This window comes from Bos indicus x Bos taurus, chromosome 7 (assembly GCF_003369695.1).
Source record: "Bos indicus x Bos taurus breed Angus x Brahman F1 hybrid chromosome 7, Bos_hybrid_MaternalHap_v2.0, whole genome shotgun sequence".
Classification (NCBI taxonomy): Eukaryota; Metazoa; Chordata; class Mammalia; order Artiodactyla; family Bovidae; genus Bos; species Bos indicus x Bos taurus.
In genome coordinates, this window is record NC_040082.1 from 87,673,033 (window position 1) to 87,691,614 (window position 18,582).

At 37.8% G+C, this 18,582-nt stretch overlaps 1 protein-coding gene across 8 annotated transcripts in view; it reads right to left on the bottom strand.

Annotated features, from left to right (window-relative positions):
• Window positions 1-18,582, bottom strand: part of RAPGEF6 (Rap guanine nucleotide exchange factor 6) — a 227,900-nt gene that overhangs the window by 88,138 nt on the left and 121,180 nt on the right. For all 8 annotated transcript variants that reach the window (XM_027547054.1, XM_027547055.1, XM_027547058.1 and 5 more), the window contains 3 exons: window positions 15,419-15,550; window positions 3,569-3,746; window positions 1,464-1,600 (listed from right to left, as the gene is read on the bottom strand). In XM_027547054.1, coding sequence (XP_027402855.1) covers window positions 1,464-1,600; window positions 3,569-3,746; window positions 15,419-15,550 — 447 coding nt within the window. The remainder of the gene's footprint in view (window positions 1-1,463; window positions 1,601-3,568; window positions 3,747-15,418; window positions 15,551-18,582) is intronic.

The following is an 18,582-nucleotide window of genomic DNA, read 5'->3' on the forward strand; positions in this document are numbered from 1 at the left end:
ATATCCCTTTTATTAGTCTAAACTGTCAACAATTTTAATGTGATTTAAGGAAAATCTGGATTATCAGTTCTTAAGAAGAATCAGTGACAACAAGAAATATTTTTTCAAAACTGTGGGGTTTTGTTATTTCAAATATAAAATATAATTATTGTGAAATTTCACAATTATACAAATTACTTGAGGACAGGGGCCGTGTTGGGTTTTTTCACCACTATCCTCACAGTGTTTAGAATAGTAACTGGCAAAAAGCAGGCACACAACAAAGTTTTGCTGACAGAACTGTAAAAAATTAAAAGACAAAATTTGTGGAAAAGTTCTTTAAAATCCTACTGTTTGTACAGTTGTCATTAAAAGTTTAGTATTTTCCTCCCATGTTTATCTTATCTCACACTGCTGAACTATTTATTTTATGCTTTGAAAAAAAATTCAATACTATATTCATTTGTTCAAACTTTTTTTTTTTTTTTAGTATATCCCATGTGCTAAATGTTTTCTAGGATACAGGGAGAAATCATGTAAATGAAGCTAGAGGTAAGGCCCCACCTTCAAAGATTTCTATCAAATCAAAGATTTCTATTACAATCATTTGAAAAGCTATACGAAATTATAACCTGTGGCCACATACTCATTTAGTTAACCACTGCTTATTTGGGGGATATATTTTGGTTATTTCCAATTTTTAATATTATACAAATGTTACAATGAATATATCTTTTGTGATAACTCTTGAGTTTTATATTGTCTGGAGGAGAGACATTCAGAAGGGTAATAACAGATTAGAGACTATTAAAAGTCCATGTTAAAAATTGCTAAATGATTTTCCAGAAATACTGCTTATATTCCTATTAACAGTATATATGACAGTGTTCATTGACTGATAGCTCACTATCAATTTTTATCAGTTCAATAAGAAAAGCAGTGAAGTGCTACCTGATAGCAGCAACACATTTCAATTCCTCTGAATCCTCCCCTCCACCCATCCACAAGTTGCCATCCAAGCATTTTTGAAAACAAAACTGCCACATAAATGCCTCAACTGACAGCAGTTCACTAGGAGGCACAGGTATGAAGACAATTCCTTTGTTTAAAAAGAAAATGGGTAATATAAAAAAGGGATAGGAGATTAAATACTTGATAACATTTAATAATATTATAAATATACTAATAAAATAATAATATCTTCAAGTCTTACAACTTAATTTGAGAAGTTAAAAAACAAATTTGGTCCAATGAATTACTGAACATCTATTTTGTGTAAGGTCCATGGCCAAGAAATCAAAATTAAGACAAAATCAAACAAAATGAAACTTATCTCTTCAGAAATTATAACTGCCCCCAAATCAGCATTCATTTAAAAAACTGTATAACTTTTAAGTCAAGATTTATACAAGTTTATGCAAATTAAACATTCTAAAAATCAGCTGCCACAGCAAGTAATGTGTAACAGATATTTGCTAACCTACCTCTTGCCCATCTTCAAGAATGACAGCTCCAGCCTGCTCTACCACTTCAAAAATCATCACTGAGCAGAGTTCTCTCCTTACAGACATGGTCATATTTGCAAAAGCGGGAAGCTGGTGCATAAACTCCAGCAATTGTTCTGTTAGAAAACAGAAATTCTACTTTAGTGCTCATCAAGGACTACAGTTTAAAGATACAATAAAATCTAGAATCCAATACCCAATTTCCTAATCAACTTATGAATTCATGATGCTTAACTAGAGAAGCCAAGATGCAAGATGACTGTTGCTTAAAAAAATCTGGTTAATGGATACATTCTGACTCACACAAAAATACAGCCATAAGAATTCACAACTTCCAGAGAAAACCTGGAAACTACAGGTTCAAATGATACTGGAGAGTTTAGCTAATTCTCATGGTGGTTAGGTTTAGTGATGTCCTTTGGTCTAATAAATTACTGAAAAGAGCTTTTGTCTGTTTCTTATGGGCTTGAGTTTTAAGTAGTTATTAATAAATGTCAGTAAGTAATTAAATTAGGGATAACAAATGTGAATACTACTTTAAGATTTGTCAAAGCAAATACAAGGTAACTGTCTAATTTAACCAAGAAATGTTTGAGTGCCTGAGTCCCTTCTCTTATATAGATATGCGAGCAATAAAGACAAATATAAGGGAAAAAAAATACATTTAAGCAGTCAGCTTTTAAAGCTGAAATAGAGGGAAATGATAAGAAGTTATCAACCCACAGATAACTGTAAGTGAACTATATTTCATCTTTTAAATAAACCTTGTAAAAAGTACATAGTGTACAATTCTTTATCACTGAAAATGCACTTACAGTTTCTGTCCAGAAAGCATTCACAACATGAGTCTCAACTGTAGGTTGCATAACTATACTATGTGTTATTAGCATGATAAGGAATGTTTAAACCTATAGATCTTAACTCCCATAGACTATAATAATTACTAGCAGTATTTTCTGATTTGAATCACAGCAATATAACTCTTTTAAAAGAGAAATCTAGGATAAAATCTTAAATGAATCATAATATATAATGATACTAAGTAATCTCTGTCCTTAAAGATGACATTAGCATCTTTAGTATTATTCAATCTCAAATGTAAAGTACAAGAAAGTAAAGAAAAATTCATAAAATTTGAATCAAAAGCTGGAGAGGCAAAACTATGATTTCTTTTTTTTAATAACATTTGAAATCTTTTAAAATTCACAGACACTGGACACTGATGTCCTGTGTTGTAAGTACCTTACGGACATGAAAGGGGAAACCACTTAAATGCAATCAAAGCTTTTGTTTTATAAACTGGGGCAAACAGAATGTGAGGTCTCTCATCACCCAAAGATCATCAGGGTTGATTCAGCTGATCTGGTTGTCCAGGCAAGTGTCCCCTTCCTCCGCCACCACTTCAGGCATGTGTCCCTCTTGAAGTTGTACACTTAATCAAAGACGACAAGCTGTCCCGATACAGGAGTATCTTGAAAAGAACATTCCCTGACAAAGGGGAACTGTCCTTTGGTTAAGGGTATAGGAGGAGCTGTGTTCCACTGCTAGAACCTCCGAACAAGCTCTTCTATCAGGGCAGCTAGCCTCAAAGATGTCCCTAAACAAATCCGGCCTCTTGGTCATGTCTGGATGTAGTCCTCTCCCTTACTGCATGAGGGCTGCTTTGTGTGACAAACATAATTGGGAAGAAGCAATGACGTGTCATTCCTGAGGTCAGATCAAAAAAGACACTGTGGCATCTGCCTTATTTTCCCCTGAATAAGAAACCAACTGCCATGTTGTGAGAACTTTTAAGCCATCTCTGGAGTGGCCTGCATGGAGAGGAACCGAGGTTCTATGAACAAAGCCACATGAGCAGCCACCTTGGAAGTAGATCCTCTAGCTCAGGCCAGTGAAGCCTCAGATGACTGTAGTCCCTGCCACATTCTGACTACAACCACATGAGAGAGAATGAGCAAGAATCACTCAGGCTGCTCCTGAATTCCTGACCCACAAAAAATTTTCAGCGATGTGTCATTCACCAACAGGTAACTATATATAAATTAAACTATAAAATTCCTATTGTGAACAGATGTATTTCTTACCAATGTCATCATCAGTTTTATCTGCAGGTTCTTTTTCAAGACATTCTCGGACAAGATCCCGCCCTTGCAGAGGATCTGTCCGATCAATGTCTTCATCTTCCTCTTCTTCATCTTCAGAATCAACAGGTCCTTCTGGAAGACGTGTTAAATCGACATCTCCTACCTCACTTTCGGTAGCCTACAGGAAGAAATCTTGATCACTTATCACTTTATGTTATAAAAATTATGTATTACAATCTAAATGAAATACAACTATCCCTTCCACTAAATATTATCAAGAATTAGGCAACACTGTACGTTGTATCAAAAACAAAATGATACTTATTAATAAACGGTTCTCTGCCCAAAATACAGGCCATCATTTCACAGTGTGACATCTAAATTGATGTCTAAGCCAGTAAGTATAAAATGGTCAAGAGATTAAAACATCACTAAATGTATTAATACTTTTTTCCAAAAAAACCCACTTATATTCCTTAAAAGTACATTTCTTAAAATATGAAGTGAAAAAAAGAGAAAGAGTTTACTAACAATCATTTTAGGAGCACCTTGTTAGTTTACGATGGCTATTTTAAATAAGGTTATTATTCTTTCGCCACAGGTTTAGAGTCTAGTAGACTAGGGATTCACATAAATTAGGAAATAAGTATAAAACAGATAAATAACAGTACTGAAAACTGCTGAATTGCAACAACTATGAAGGACTGAACAAATACTTATGTCTTTCCAATACCTTATTACTTAATCTAACAATAAGCAAAGAAAAGCCAAGGTTACTCTAGGCAATCTTGAAGAAAATAAACTTATACTAACAAGCTGAACTTTGCAAATATACTAGTATCAGATATTTCTAAAAGAATTACCAGATTTTTAAAAAACTGTAAATTTATATTTTTAAACTTATTTATTTTAATTGGAGGCTAATTACTTTACAATATTGTATTGATTTTGCCATACATCAACATGAATCTGCCACAGGTGTACACGTGTTCCCCATCCTGAACCCCCCTCCCACCTCCCTCCCAATACCATCCCTCTGGGTCATCCCAGTGCACCGGCCCCGAGCATCCTGTATCCTGCATCGAACCTAGACTGGCGATTCGTTTCATATATGATATCATACATGTTTCAATGACATTCTCCCAAACCATCCCACCCTCTCCCTCTCCCACAGAGTCAAAAAGACTGTTCTATACATCTGTATCTCTTTTGCTGTCCTGCATACAGGGTTATCGTTACCATCTTTCTAAATTCCATATATATGCATTCAGATCAGATCAGATCAGATCAGATCAGTCGCTCAGTCATGTCCGACTCTTTGCGACCCCATGAATCGCAGCACGCCAGGCCTCCCTGTCCATCACCAACTCCCGGAGTTCATTCAGACTCACATCCATCGAGTCAGTGATGCCATCCAGCCATCTCATCCTCTGTCGTCCCCTTCTCCTCTTGCCCCCAATCCCTCCCAGCATCAGTCTTTTCCAATGAGTCAACTCTTTGCATGAGGTGGCCAAAGTACTGGAGTTTCAGCTTTAGCATCATTCCTTCCAAAGAAATCCCAGGGCTGATCTCCTTCAGAATGGACTGGTTGGTTCTCCTTGCAGTCCAAGGGACTCTCAAGAGCCTTCTCCAACACCACAGTTCAAAAGCATCAATTCTTCGGCGCTCAGCCTTCTTCACAGTCCAACTCTCACATCCATACATGACCACAGGAAAAACCACAGCCTTGAGTAGACGAACCTTTGTTGGCAAAGTAATGTCTTTGCTTTTGAATATGCTATCTAGGTTGGTCATAACTTTATTTCCAAGGAGTAAGCGTCTTTTAATTTCATGGCTGCAGTCACCATCTGCAGTGATTTTGGAGCCCAGAAAAATAAAGTCTGACACTGTTTCCACTGTTTCCCCATCTGTTTCCCATGAAGTGATGAGACCGGATGCCATGATCTTCGTTTTCTGAATGTTGAGCCTAAAGCCAACCTTTTCACTCTCCACTTTCACTTTCATCAAGAGGCTTTTGAGTTCCTCTTCACTTTCTGCCATAAGGGTCGTGTCATCTGCATATCTGAGGTTATTGATATTTCTCCCAGAAATCTTGATTCCAGTTTGTGTTTCTTCTAGTCCAGCGTTTCTCATGATGTACTCTGCATATAAGTTAAATAAACAGGGTGACAATATACAGCCTTGATGAACTCCTTTTCCTATTTGGAACCAGTCTGTTGTTCCATGTCCAGTTCTAACTTTTGCTTCCTGACCTGCATACAGATTTCCCAAGAGGCAGATCAGGCGGTCTGGTATTCCCATCTCTTTCAGAATTTTCCACAGTTTATTGTGATCCACACACTGTAAACTGAAAATTTAAATGTCACTCATAGAACACAATGAGAATGTATTTTGGGAAATAAAACTCTGCTGAAGTGGACTATTCGGCAATATTTCTAAACACTATACTTACTGGATTCATATTATAAATGAAAAAGCATGAATACTGAAGCAGATATGAAAAAAGTGAGTAGAACATACAGGAATTTTCATAACAAATAAGCACTCATGTATGAGTATTAACTGAAAACTACAGAACCTTCATTCAAATATGTAAGTCTCATCTCCTGTGTCAAACATTCACTCATTTGTTCCTCTCTAACTTAACCCACATTTCAAAAGGAAACAGTGACCTATTTCCGGCTAGGTAAGCTAAGGAAGAAAGTCCTTTCCTATGGATTTTTGTAACTGGAGCTGGAGAGAAGAGCATCTTTTCTTCTCTGGTTGATGAACTGGAAGAATGTGATGCAGGGCAGCCCACAGCCAAATGGGAATGTCTTTCTGTGGTGGGAGAAAATGGAATCAGCTGGCAGAGAAAGGGGTAGAGGAATGCAGAGGAAGGACACTGAACAAGAGAGCAGACAAAAAAGAGATCAAGACAGACACAAAGCAACACAAATAAAAAACCAAAAATGTGTCATGCAGGACAGAGATGGAAAGAGCAGAGCATGTGCAGCAAAGATGACCTCTGACAGAAAGTGTCACAGAGGGCGAGGAAGGAAGAGCAATCAAGCTGCCAGGAGTGAAGTGACTAGACAGACAGGGGCAGACACACTTGCAAGCATCCAGGTTCCTTGAGGTTGGAGCTGCCTCTGCTTTCTCTGGGGGTCAATTAATTATCCTTTCTGGCTTTTGTTAATACAAGTTAAGGCTCTGATACTCCAACTGAAAGAGTTCTGATTTGTTTTATAAGACCATGTTCTATACTTCCTATGGACTTCTGCACAGCTTTGAGTAAAAGTTTTAATGAATAGTTAAAGTAGATTAAAACATTTAGCTTGCAATCTTTAAGATTAGACAAGCTGGCTCTTAAGGATCATAGAGGGGCAATCCTATCTTACATGACTGTCATGCTCTCTTAAGTCATTTTTGACTATGAAATGTTAGTATTTAAGTGAAATGCATTTCTAAATGATGTATCTTTGGAACTGAAAACTTGCTAGCAAGTTACAACCTCTTTTCAAAAATGAGTAGTTTTAATTTAAATGTGTAGATACTAAAACGACTTTTCCAAAACCCAATCTATTTACAAACACTGATTTTAACCTAAGAAATTAGTGTCAGAAAAACACTGAAGTAATATTTTTCAAACAAGTTAATTAAATTTTTCAAAATTTAGACACTCACCTCTGGTATAATAGTCTTTTTCTCTTCTATCAAGTTTTAAGGATAATCTACCTTAAAGTTGAGTTCTTAACTACCTTGTTTTCAACTCAAGCTCAGGTTTTCATCCTCTGATCCAGACTATTTCAACCTCATCTCATTCTTACCTTTTAGATTTTTTCTGATAAAAAGATGGATAACTCACAATATTAATAAAGGCAAGATGCAATTGAGTTATGTGGACAATAAGGAAGTCACTTGCATCACTTGCATGAAAAATGAAGGTACTAAAGAAAATAACTTTTTAGGGAGAATGAAAATTATGGGTAGGAATTGGGAGAAGGCTGCTAAGACAATTCTTAGGAACTTTTGAAGGCCATCTGAAAAGGAAAGAATATAATTCTTTTTATCATGCCTTCTTTTACCTGAACATTTTTCAAAAGAAAAAGAATAAATAAAATTAGTTAAGAGAATATACTCAACTGCTAAAGCATTCAGAGCCTATAAGAGGGATGATGTGGTAAAATAAGAATTAAGAATAAAAAATATCAAAGAGTGACCAGAAACATGCTAGAAAATTAAAAAGGTTTTCATAATTAAAAAATAAGTAAACAAAAAGTTCGATGTAGAGTCCAAGGTCTTCAGTTCAGTTCAGTCGCTCAGTCGTGTCCGACTCTTTGCGACACTATGAATCGCAGCATGCCAGGCCTCCCTGTCCATCACCAACTCCCGGAGTTCACTCAGACTCATGTCCATCGAGTCAGTGATGCCATCCAGCCATCTCATCCTCTGTCATCCCCTTCTCCTCCTGCCTTCAATATTTCCCAGCATCAGGGTCTTTTCCAATGAGTCAACTCTTCGCATGAAGTGGCCAAAGTACTGGAGTTTTAGCTTCAGCATCATTCCTTCCAAAGAAATCCCAGGGCTGATCTCCTTCAGAATGGACTGGTTGGTTCTCCTTGCAGTCCAGGGACTCTCAAGAGCCTTCTCCAACACCACAGTTCAAAAGCATCAATTCTTCGGCGCTCAGCCTTCTTCACAGTCCAACTCTCACATCCATACATGACCACAGAAAAAACCATAGCCTTGACTAGATGAACCTTTGTTGGCAAAGTAATGTCTCTGCTTTTGAATATGCTATCTAGGTTGGTCATAACTTTCTTTCCAAGGAGTAAGCGTCTTTTAATTTCATGGCTGCAGTCACCATCTGCAGTGATTTTGGAGCCCAGAAAAATAAAGTCTGACACTGTTTCCTCATCTATTTCCCATGAAGTTGTGGGACCGGATGCCATGATCTTCGTTTTCTGAATGTTGAACTTTAAGCCAACTTTTTCCCTCTCCACTTTCACTTTCATCAAGAGGCTTTTGAGTTCCTCTTCACTTTCTGCCATAAGGGTGGTGTCATCTGTATATCTGAGGTTATTGATATTTCCCCCGGCAATCTTGATTCCAGCTTGTGTTTCTTTCAGTCCAGCGTTTCTCAGGATGTACTCTGCATATCAGTTATATAAAAAGGGTGATAATATACAGACTTGACGTACTCCTTTTCTTATTAGGAACCAGTCTGTTGTTCCATGTCCAGTTCTAACTGCTGCTTCCTGACCTGCATACAGATTTCTCAAGAGGCAGGTCAGGTGGTCTGGTATTCCCATCTCTTGAAGAATTTTCCACAGTTTATTGTGATCCACACAGTCAAAGGCTTTGGCATAGTCAGTAAAGCAGAAATAGATGTTTTTCTGGAACTCTTTTGCTTTTTCCATGATCCAGTAGATGTTGGCAATTTTGTCTCTGGTTCCTCTGCCTTTTCTAAAACCAGCTTGAACATCAGGAAGTTCACGGCTCACGTATTGCTGAAGCCTGGCTTGGAGAATTTTGAGCATTACTAGCATGTGAGATAAGTGCAATCCCTGACTAAACAAAGAGAAGCCAACTCTTTAAGGTAAAGATAGGCATGACAACCACCAAGACTGGAAGTCACTATATGATGTTGCTGAAGATGCAGTTCCTAGGAATGCAGTTTCTTTAATAATTAAATAAGATTTTTTAAAAATGTAGTATCCACAGTGTCCAGCATACAATATAAAATTATTAGACAGATGAAGACACTAGAAAATGTGACCATAACCTGGAGAAAAACCAATATAAAAATATCCAGGAATGATGAAACTAGGAGACATGAATTTTTGATATTTAAGTAAATTCAGGGATTTAAGGTCTGGCCTTTGAACTATTTTAATCCCAGCAGCTGGGATACAGCAGATCCTCAGAAAGATTATGATAAATAGATTAAGCTCAGGGGGAAAAAAGTATATTGGCCAAAGGACTAAAAAATATTACATGTTTTGTGTTTTTCTTTTCTCATAGTATGAATGTGTCTCTGTGTACACGTATAAATATAATTTGGTGAGGTAGACAGTCTGAGATGGTTTTATGTTGACTTGGCCTTCTCCAAATAAACCACCAGAGGATATTCTTTTTCTGTCTCCATCTACATAAACGTGAAGCTACTATGAGGAGAATAAATTAGTATGAGAAGTTACACAAATTATAGAAGCCACATTTTCAAATTTAGAGCAAAGATTAAGCAGAACCTGAGATTTTCAGTGCTTATCTCTACTGAATTCCCACTTTCAATATTTCATTCAACCTTTTTCATGGATCATTTACTCCTTAAGTTTCCTCTTAGTCTTTCTAGTCATGGCAACATGAAATTAATCCTTCACAGTAATGCATTCTAGGCTGGCCCAGTCCAGTATCTCTACAACAGGGCCGGTAGGGAGGCAAGGTCTCCTTTGTCCTGGATTGTCAATCAGTTAGTAGTAATCCTATACATTTTCCCTGGAAACAATATTGATTTCTATTTTCAAATATAATGCAACTAAAAACATTTCTAGATTGCTTAACTGCCAAAGCTGTGCTTAACTCAGCATGAGATATAAAAGGAAGAAACTTCACACTAACAATAAATTATGATGATATTGATCAAGCTTACAGGTAACTACACTAAAAAGCTACACCAGAAAGTTTCATATAGTCAAAGCTATGTTTTTTCCAGTAGTCATGGACAGATGTGAAAGTTGGACCATAAAGGCTGAGTGCCAAAGAAATGATAGTAGTCCCCTGGACTGCAAGGAGAGTAAACCAGTCAATCCTAAAGGAAATCAACCCTGAATATCCACTGGAAGGACTGATGCTGAAGTTCCAATACTCCGACCACCTGAGCTAAAGAGCTAACTCATTGGAAAAGACCCTGATGCTGGAAAAGAACTGACGGCAGGAGGAGAAGGGGATGACAGAGGATGAGATGGTTGTATGGCATCACCAACTCAATGGACATGAGACTGAGCAAACCCCAGGAGATGGTGATGGACGCCAGGGAAGCTTGGTATGCTGCAGTCCCTGGGGTTGCGAATAATCAGACTCAACTTAGCAAATGAACAACATCAACAACAGCAGCACAACATAAAAAAGCAGAGTGAAAAAAGTGATAAGACCCACAGAAAAACTGCTGTGGGTTCCAACATGTGAGAGGCAATACAAAAATGTCATCTAGGTGGAGCTGCAGGAAGAACAAAATTACGAAAGTAGGAGTAGGTAAAGACAAACTCATTCGGGGAATAGCATATGTATTTGTCATGGACTAGAATCTCAGTTCAGTTGCTCAGTCGTGTCTGACTCTTTGCGACCCCATGAATCGCAGCACACCAGGCCTCCCTGTCAATCACCAACTCCCGGAGTTCACTCAGACTCATGTCCATTGAGTCAGTGATGCCATCCAGCCATCTCAACCTCTGTTGTCCCCTTCTCCTCCTGCCCCCAATCCCTCCCAGCATCAGAGTCTTTTCCAATGAGTCAACCCTTCGCATGAGGTAGCCAAAGTATTGGAGTTTCAGCTTCAGCATCAGTCCCTCCAATGAACACCGCGGACTGATCTCCTTTAGGATGGACTGGCTGGATCTCCTTGCAGTCCAAGGGACGCTCAAGAGTCCTCCAATACCACAGTTCAAAAGCATCAATTCTTCGGCACTCAGCTTTCTTCACAGTCCAACTCTCACATGACCACTGGAAAAACCATAGCCTGACTAGACGGTCCTTTGTTGGCAAAGTAATGTCTCTGCTTTTTAATATGCTATCTTGGTTGGTCATAACTTTCCTTCCAAGGAGTAAGCGTCTTTAAATTTTATGGCTGCAATCACTATCTGCAGTGATTTTGGAGCCCCCCAAAATAAAGTCTGACACTGTTTCCCCATCTATTTACACATTAGGTCATAGAAAATGGTGTAAATGATATTCCTGTTAAGCACTGTTCTTAGGATGTATCTCTTCTCTTTTCCCCATTCCTCCAAATTAAAAATACAGTTGACTCTTGAAACAAGATTGGTATTAGTAGCACCAACCCCCTCCACCCCAATGTGAAAATCTACGTATAACTTTATACTCCATCCTCTGTATCTGTGGTTCAGTACATGTAGCATCTATTTACTGAAAGAAAAAAAATCCATTTATAAGTGGACATGTGCAGTTCAAACCTATTTTGTGCAAGGGGTAAATGTACCTGCACATTTTGTAAGGCTCTGCTTAGACTGTTACAAGCCATGACTGATAGAGGAACTCACTTTTAAAATCTCTCAAATGCTGAAATTTGGATAACCAGGAACACTACTTCACATGATGCTGGCCAAGCATATCATGCAAAATTCTGGGCTAGATATCACAAGCTGGAATCAAGATTGCCGGGAAAAATATCAACCACCTCAGATATGCAGATGACACCATTATAATGGCAGAAAGTGAAAAGGAGCTAAAGAGCCTCTTGATGAGAATGAAAGAGGAGAGTGAAAACGCTGTCTTAAAACTCCACTTTCAAAAACTAATATGGCATCCAGTCCCATCATATCACAGCAAATAGATGGGGAGACAATGGAAACAGTGGCAGACTTTCTTTTCTTGGGCTCCCAAATCACTGCAGATGATTGACTGTAGCCACGAAATTAAAAGATGCTTGCTCTTTGGAAAGAAAGCTATGACAAACCTAAACAGCACATTAAAGCAAAAATACCACTTTGTTAACAAAGGTCCATCTAGTCAAAGCTATGGTTTTTCCAGGAGCCATGTCTGGATATGAGGATTAGATCAAAAAGAAGGCTAAGAAGGGTAAACACCAAAGAACTGATGCTTTCAAACTGTGGTGATGGAGAAGACTCTTGAGAGTCCCTTGGACTGCAAGGAGATCAAACCAGTCAATCCTAAAGGAAAGCAACCCTGAATATTCACTGAAAGAATTGATGCTAAAGCTCCAATTCTTTGGCCACCTGATGCGAAGAGCTGACTTGCTGGAAAAGACCCTGATGCTGGGAAAGACTGAAGGCAAAAGGGGAAGAGGGTGGCAGTGGATGAGATGGTTAGATAGCATCACCAACTCAATGAACATGAATCTGAAAAACTCCAGCAGGGAGTGAAGGACAGGGAAGCCTGGTGTGCTGCAGTCCATGGGGTTGCAAAGAGTTGGACATGACTTAGTGACTGAAAAGCAACTATAATCCCTCTAATCTTCTTCTACAATTTTATTCAACTTTTATTTTTAACTATATACTCTATGCCCTCCTTAAAAATTTTTAAATGTAGAAATAATAAAGTCCATTGAGAAAAATACAAGAAAAGCTGAAGAAACATACTAAAAACTACCCACAAACCTACCATCAGCAGAAAACAGGTACCATTTGGTAACACATCTCTTGAATTCATATTTACATTCCATGTATATAAGACAAATATGTATATACTTAAGATTCTGATTTCTTTTCCTTCTGTTTTTATTTTTGTACATTTGTTTAGTTTTAACCTTTACACTGTTTCTATCCTTTGGCTACTATTCTGTGCTTACCTTCTTTGGCTACACTTCAAAGAGTTTATCTTACATTTTTGCATATCTTATTTTAGTAATGTAATAGTTTTCTTCTTTAAAATTTCTGAATTTCTGGTTTAGTTCTTGACTTTCATTATTTTGGCTCATCTGTTTACTCTCCCTAAATTATTAAAACTTCTTTTATCTTATTGGTTACTTTCTATGTTTCCAGTACCATCTTTTACCTATGTTTTCATTTATGTGACCTTCTAGAAAATGTTAAACTAAAAGGGCAGAATACAGATTGATGGCTGCCAGGGCTGAGGGAGCAGGAGAAGGAACTGACTAAAAAGGAGAATACAAAATACTTTTTCAGGTGATAGAAATATTGTATGTCTTCTTGTAGGCTATACTACAGAGGGTAAATTTTGTTATTCGTAAATTACATCGCGGCATCAATCATATATACAAACACACTGACGCAAGAAGTAGAAGTGATATGACTTAATGGTGAATTATGATGATCAGGGGATGAGGCCAACACTAACTTTCAGGTTTCTGGGGACATGAAATGGTATCTTCTTCATTGTGTAACAAAGGGACTTCTTTGCTGTGCAGGAGAGCTGGCAAAGGTATCTGTCCACATTTTATGCTATGTTAAAATGAATCACTTTAAAGGCAGAATGAACTGTGGCAAGTACTACTGAGGAAGGAAACCATACAAAAGGTTGAAGCAGGGCAGCCATACTCATGGTCAGGGTCCTACAGGAGAAGACTCCAACCACACCAGCAGACAGGCTCTACCCCAGCCTCAGGTGGGCCATTCTGTAGGTGAACATCCTATAGATGCTAAAGTAAGCACAATTCTTCAGAGGCTCCTCCAAAATCTTGCCAAAGATAGAGAATCCCATTGTGTACAGCCCATCTTTTATTAATAGTTCAGGGTAAAGAACTGGCCTTTCCAAGTGACCTTGAACTTCAATTTGGTGCACTATCCTTTTGTTCCTTTTCTCATAACCATCGAGGGCTCTACTCCTTGCTCCAAAAAGGGGATCACATCTGGTCAGAGATGGATATACTAGTGAGATCAGGTATCATCAACACTACATCTTTGCTTTATGGCCTCTTTTTGCAAGGTCCAGACATTCTCATTAATCTTGAGAAAAATCTACAACCACATCCCTTAACTTCATTAACCCAGGGTCAATCTTCCTTAGGGTTCCTTCTCTAGGAAAAACAGAGTCCAGAGAAGCACAACTCTACTCTGACTTTCAGGTATGCAACAATTCTAACTTAATCCACAGGATACGTCTTTTGGGGAGAAGGTGGGAAACGCACGAAGTCCAACAACTCCATGAACACAGTAAGTGGCTCCTGAACCACCACACAGTCTTTAACATAACTTAAAAAATTCCCTGTTCTATCTACAATAAAATGATGAAGAGGGAGAATTCCTTGTTGTACTAATAAAGGGCCAAACAATGGGACGTAGATGGCAAGACCACAACAATAATCTTTGTAGAGAAAAACCTCACATGAATCAAACACAGAGGCTTTTTTCCACTTTGCACCTGCCTAAAAACTTCCCTTAACAGAGCAATGTAAATTTTCAAAAAACAGCTAAATCCATGTAACTGAACAGAACCACAGTCTAAAATAAAATGTTTTCCTTAGATAGCAATGGTTGTATTTCAAAAGATCAGTACTATATGGTAACCATTAGTCACATGTGGTGCTTGAAACATGCCTTATCTGAATTGAGACATACTGTATGTCAATATTCTTTGCCTTTTGAAGACTTAGTTAGAAAAAATAAAGTACCGCATTCATAATTCTTAAAAACTGATTACATATTGAAATAATAATATCCAAATATACTATGCTAAAAATATATATTATTCAAATCAATTTTACTTGTTTCCTTTTAATTTTAAAATGTGGCTACTACCAAATTTAACAGTCTTTACAATACAAAGTCAACTCTAATTTTCTTCATGACTTTACTTATGGAGACTTAAATAATCAACTATCATAAAAATCAGTCTTTTTATAAGTTCAGTTGTCTCAAGAACCATTTTCCAATGAAAGCAAATATATATTAATACAGATTCACCTGGGTAGAAGAAATTAAGAACACTAAATTCACATACTGTTGGACCATATTTAATCACTCTCAAAAGACAGATCACCTCTTTCATTAGGCTTGTAAATCTGAAAGGTAAATAAAGCACATTTTCTCTAAGACTTTATGTCTGAATTTCATAACCTAATTAAAAGATACATGAATACCTAAGCCATAAGCACAAGGTATTTGGCAGAATTAAAAAAACATAAGCATAGCATACAAACTCCTAAAGTATTACCTGATAGATATCAGATAAACTGCTGCTTCCAGAGTCACTGGCGATGCTACAGCCAGACTGACTAGAAGACACGTGAGTCACCTGTGGATGAGGGTTGTCTGCAATGTGCATCTTGGTAAGATCGGCTGGAAGCTGAAGAAGAAGAAAAATAGTCTAAGATAATCTAAATATCAAACATTAGCATTAAAGAGTTCTTGACACACTGTGTAACTTTTGCAACAAAATTATATGTACATTTCTCTTCAATCTAATTTCTAATGTAAATTCTCCATTCTTCGAAAAATCTCAAAAAATGGTAAGAACCAAATTAGTATTCTATTAAGCAAGCCTACAGTGGAAGCTCACTGATCAGTTTTCAAAAGAGATTACCATAAGTAAGGATATTAAAGAGGGAAAAACTGCCCTTTCCTTTTCCTCAAATAAAAATAATTGGCTGTTGCTACTTAAAGTACAGGAATACTATCCCCTCCCCACCCATAAACACACACACCCCTAATACAAAACGGTTGGAATACCAGAATAAAACAGCAATATCTTGGATTAAAGTACAGCATCTAGCATCAAGACTTCAGAAAAGCAAGCATTCAATATTCCAAAATTTTAGTAAGCCTTTTTTTCATTTAATATTGTATTAGCTTATAGTTGGACCCTAAAAAATTTTGTTAGTAATCATAATGATGTAATGAATGTCTGTGCTAGGTATATGGCTACAGAGATACAGAAATCAATGCTTCCTCCATCTCATCTTTCATATGATTATGCTTTTATCAGGGATGAAAGTTGTACAATATAATTCACACCATAAGACTTTAAAAAATTTTACAAAATAAATGCTAAATTTATTTTGAGTTGAGATAAGATACAAACCACTGAGCTCCAAAGCAGTGAGAGTTTTACATTGCGATTTGATGACATATTTTCCAAATAATTTCTCTGCAACTTGCTATTCAGGACCATTGAGAGAAATCTACATTTCAGAGCAAGGTTTCTCACTGCTTTCTTATACAAAAATGTTAAGGAAACACGTGAATGATAGTGGAAGCTAAATATACTCTAAAGAAGAAAATGTCCAAACCTGTGGTCAAATACTAAAAATTACACACAGAAAAACTGCATCACTAACATCCCCTGCTGGGACAGGTGATACAGATGAATCCTGTAATGCTTTGGATTTGGACCCCAGGCAGTATTTGTTGCTGTTGTTTAGTCACTAAGTTGTGTCCAACTCTTTTGTGACCCATGGACTGTAGCTGGCCAGGATTCATTGTCCATGGGATTTCCCAGAATATTGGGGTGGGTTGTCATTTCCTTTTCCAGGGGGTCTTCCAGAACCAGGGATCAAACCTGAGTCTCCTGCTCTGGCAGGCAGATTCTCTACCACTGCACCACTCGGAAAGTATGTTATACCCTATCTGGAATCAAGATTGCTAGGAGAAATATCATCAATCTCAGATATGCAGATGACATAACCCTTATGGCAGAAAGCGAAGAGGAATTAAAGAGCCTCCTGATGAGGGTTAAAAAGGAGAATGAAAAAGTTGGCTTAAAACTAAACATTCAAAAAACTACAATTATGGCATCTGGTTCCATCACTTCATGGCAAATGGATGGGGGAAAAAATGGAAAGAGTAACTTTTTTTTATTGGGCATTATTTTCTTGGGCTCCCTGCTGTTCATGACTACAATCACAAAATTAAAAGACATTTGTTTGCTCCTTGGAAGAAAAGCTATGACAAACACAGACAGCATATTAAAAAGTAGACATCTCTTTGCTGACAAAGGTCCATACTCAAAGCTATGGTTTTCCCAGTAGTCATGTATGGATATGAGAGTTGTTGGAACACAAAGAAGGCTGCATGCCAAAGAAGTGATGCTTTCAAACTCTAGTGCTGGAGACTACTTTAGAGTCTCTTGAACTGCAAGGAGATCAAACCAGTCAACCTCAAAGGAAATCAACCCTGAATATTCATTAGAAGGACTGATGCTGAAACTGAAGCTCCAATCCTTTGGCCACCTGATGTGAAGAGCCAACTCACTGGAAAAGGAGTTGGCTGAAAAAAATTTCCCCAATGCTGGGAAAGACCGAGGGCAAGAGAAGGGGGCAGCAAAGAATGAGATGGTTAGATAGCACCACCAATTCAATGAACATGAGTCTGAGCAAGTTACAGGAGATACTGAAGGATAGGGAAGCCTGGTGTACTTTAGTCCATGGGGTCGCAAAGAGTTGGACATGACTTAGTGACCATACAGCAACAACAAAATAAGTGTGATCCAAAAGTAAACTGATGCTCAATTTAAAATCATCGCAATCCCTGATTTTGGATTAAAGTTACATAGGATTAATAGTGCTTCCAGTTAGCTACTGAAAGCAAACACAAAACTTCACCGTAGGGAAAAAATCATCCTGGGCATCAAGATAACAGGACTGCCTGGTGGCTCAGCTCCTCCAATGTGGGAGGAACTGGTTTCATCCCTGGGTTGGGAGATCCCCTAGAGAAGGAAAAGGCAACCCACTCCAGTATTGTCTAGAAAATCCTATGGACAGAGGAGCCTGGTGGGTTATAGACCATGGAGTTGCAAAAGAGTAGGACACAACTTAACAACTAAACAACAGGCCTCAGATTACTTAAAAAAAAAAAAAAAATTTGACGCATAATATCCATTGCGCAAATAAAACCAGGCACATTAGGAGACAAGATGGCATTCATGCAAACTAAGGGAAGTAATAAAATCTAGAAACCCGTGAAGAAAAAGCTTTCAGATAATGGAGTTATCAGATACAGATTCTAAAACAACTTTATTTAATAACATATGCCAGGGGTAGACGGTAAAAGCATCTGCTTGCAATGCGGGAGACCCGGGTTCGATCCATGGGTCAGGAAGATGCCCTGGAGATGGAAATGGCAAACCCAGGCAGTTTTCCAGTACTCTTGCCTGGGAAATTCCATGGATGGAGGAGCCTCATAGGCTACTGTTCTTGGGGGTCGCAAAGAGTAGGACATGACTGAGCGACTTCACTTTCACCTTCACCAGGGGTTGGCAAACATTGTCTTTAGAGGACTTAAGAGTATACATTTTAGGTTTTTGTAGGCTACACATCTCTGTGGCATTACTTCTTCTGACTTTTTTTTTTTTTAAAAAGAACTCAGCAAAATAAAATTCCA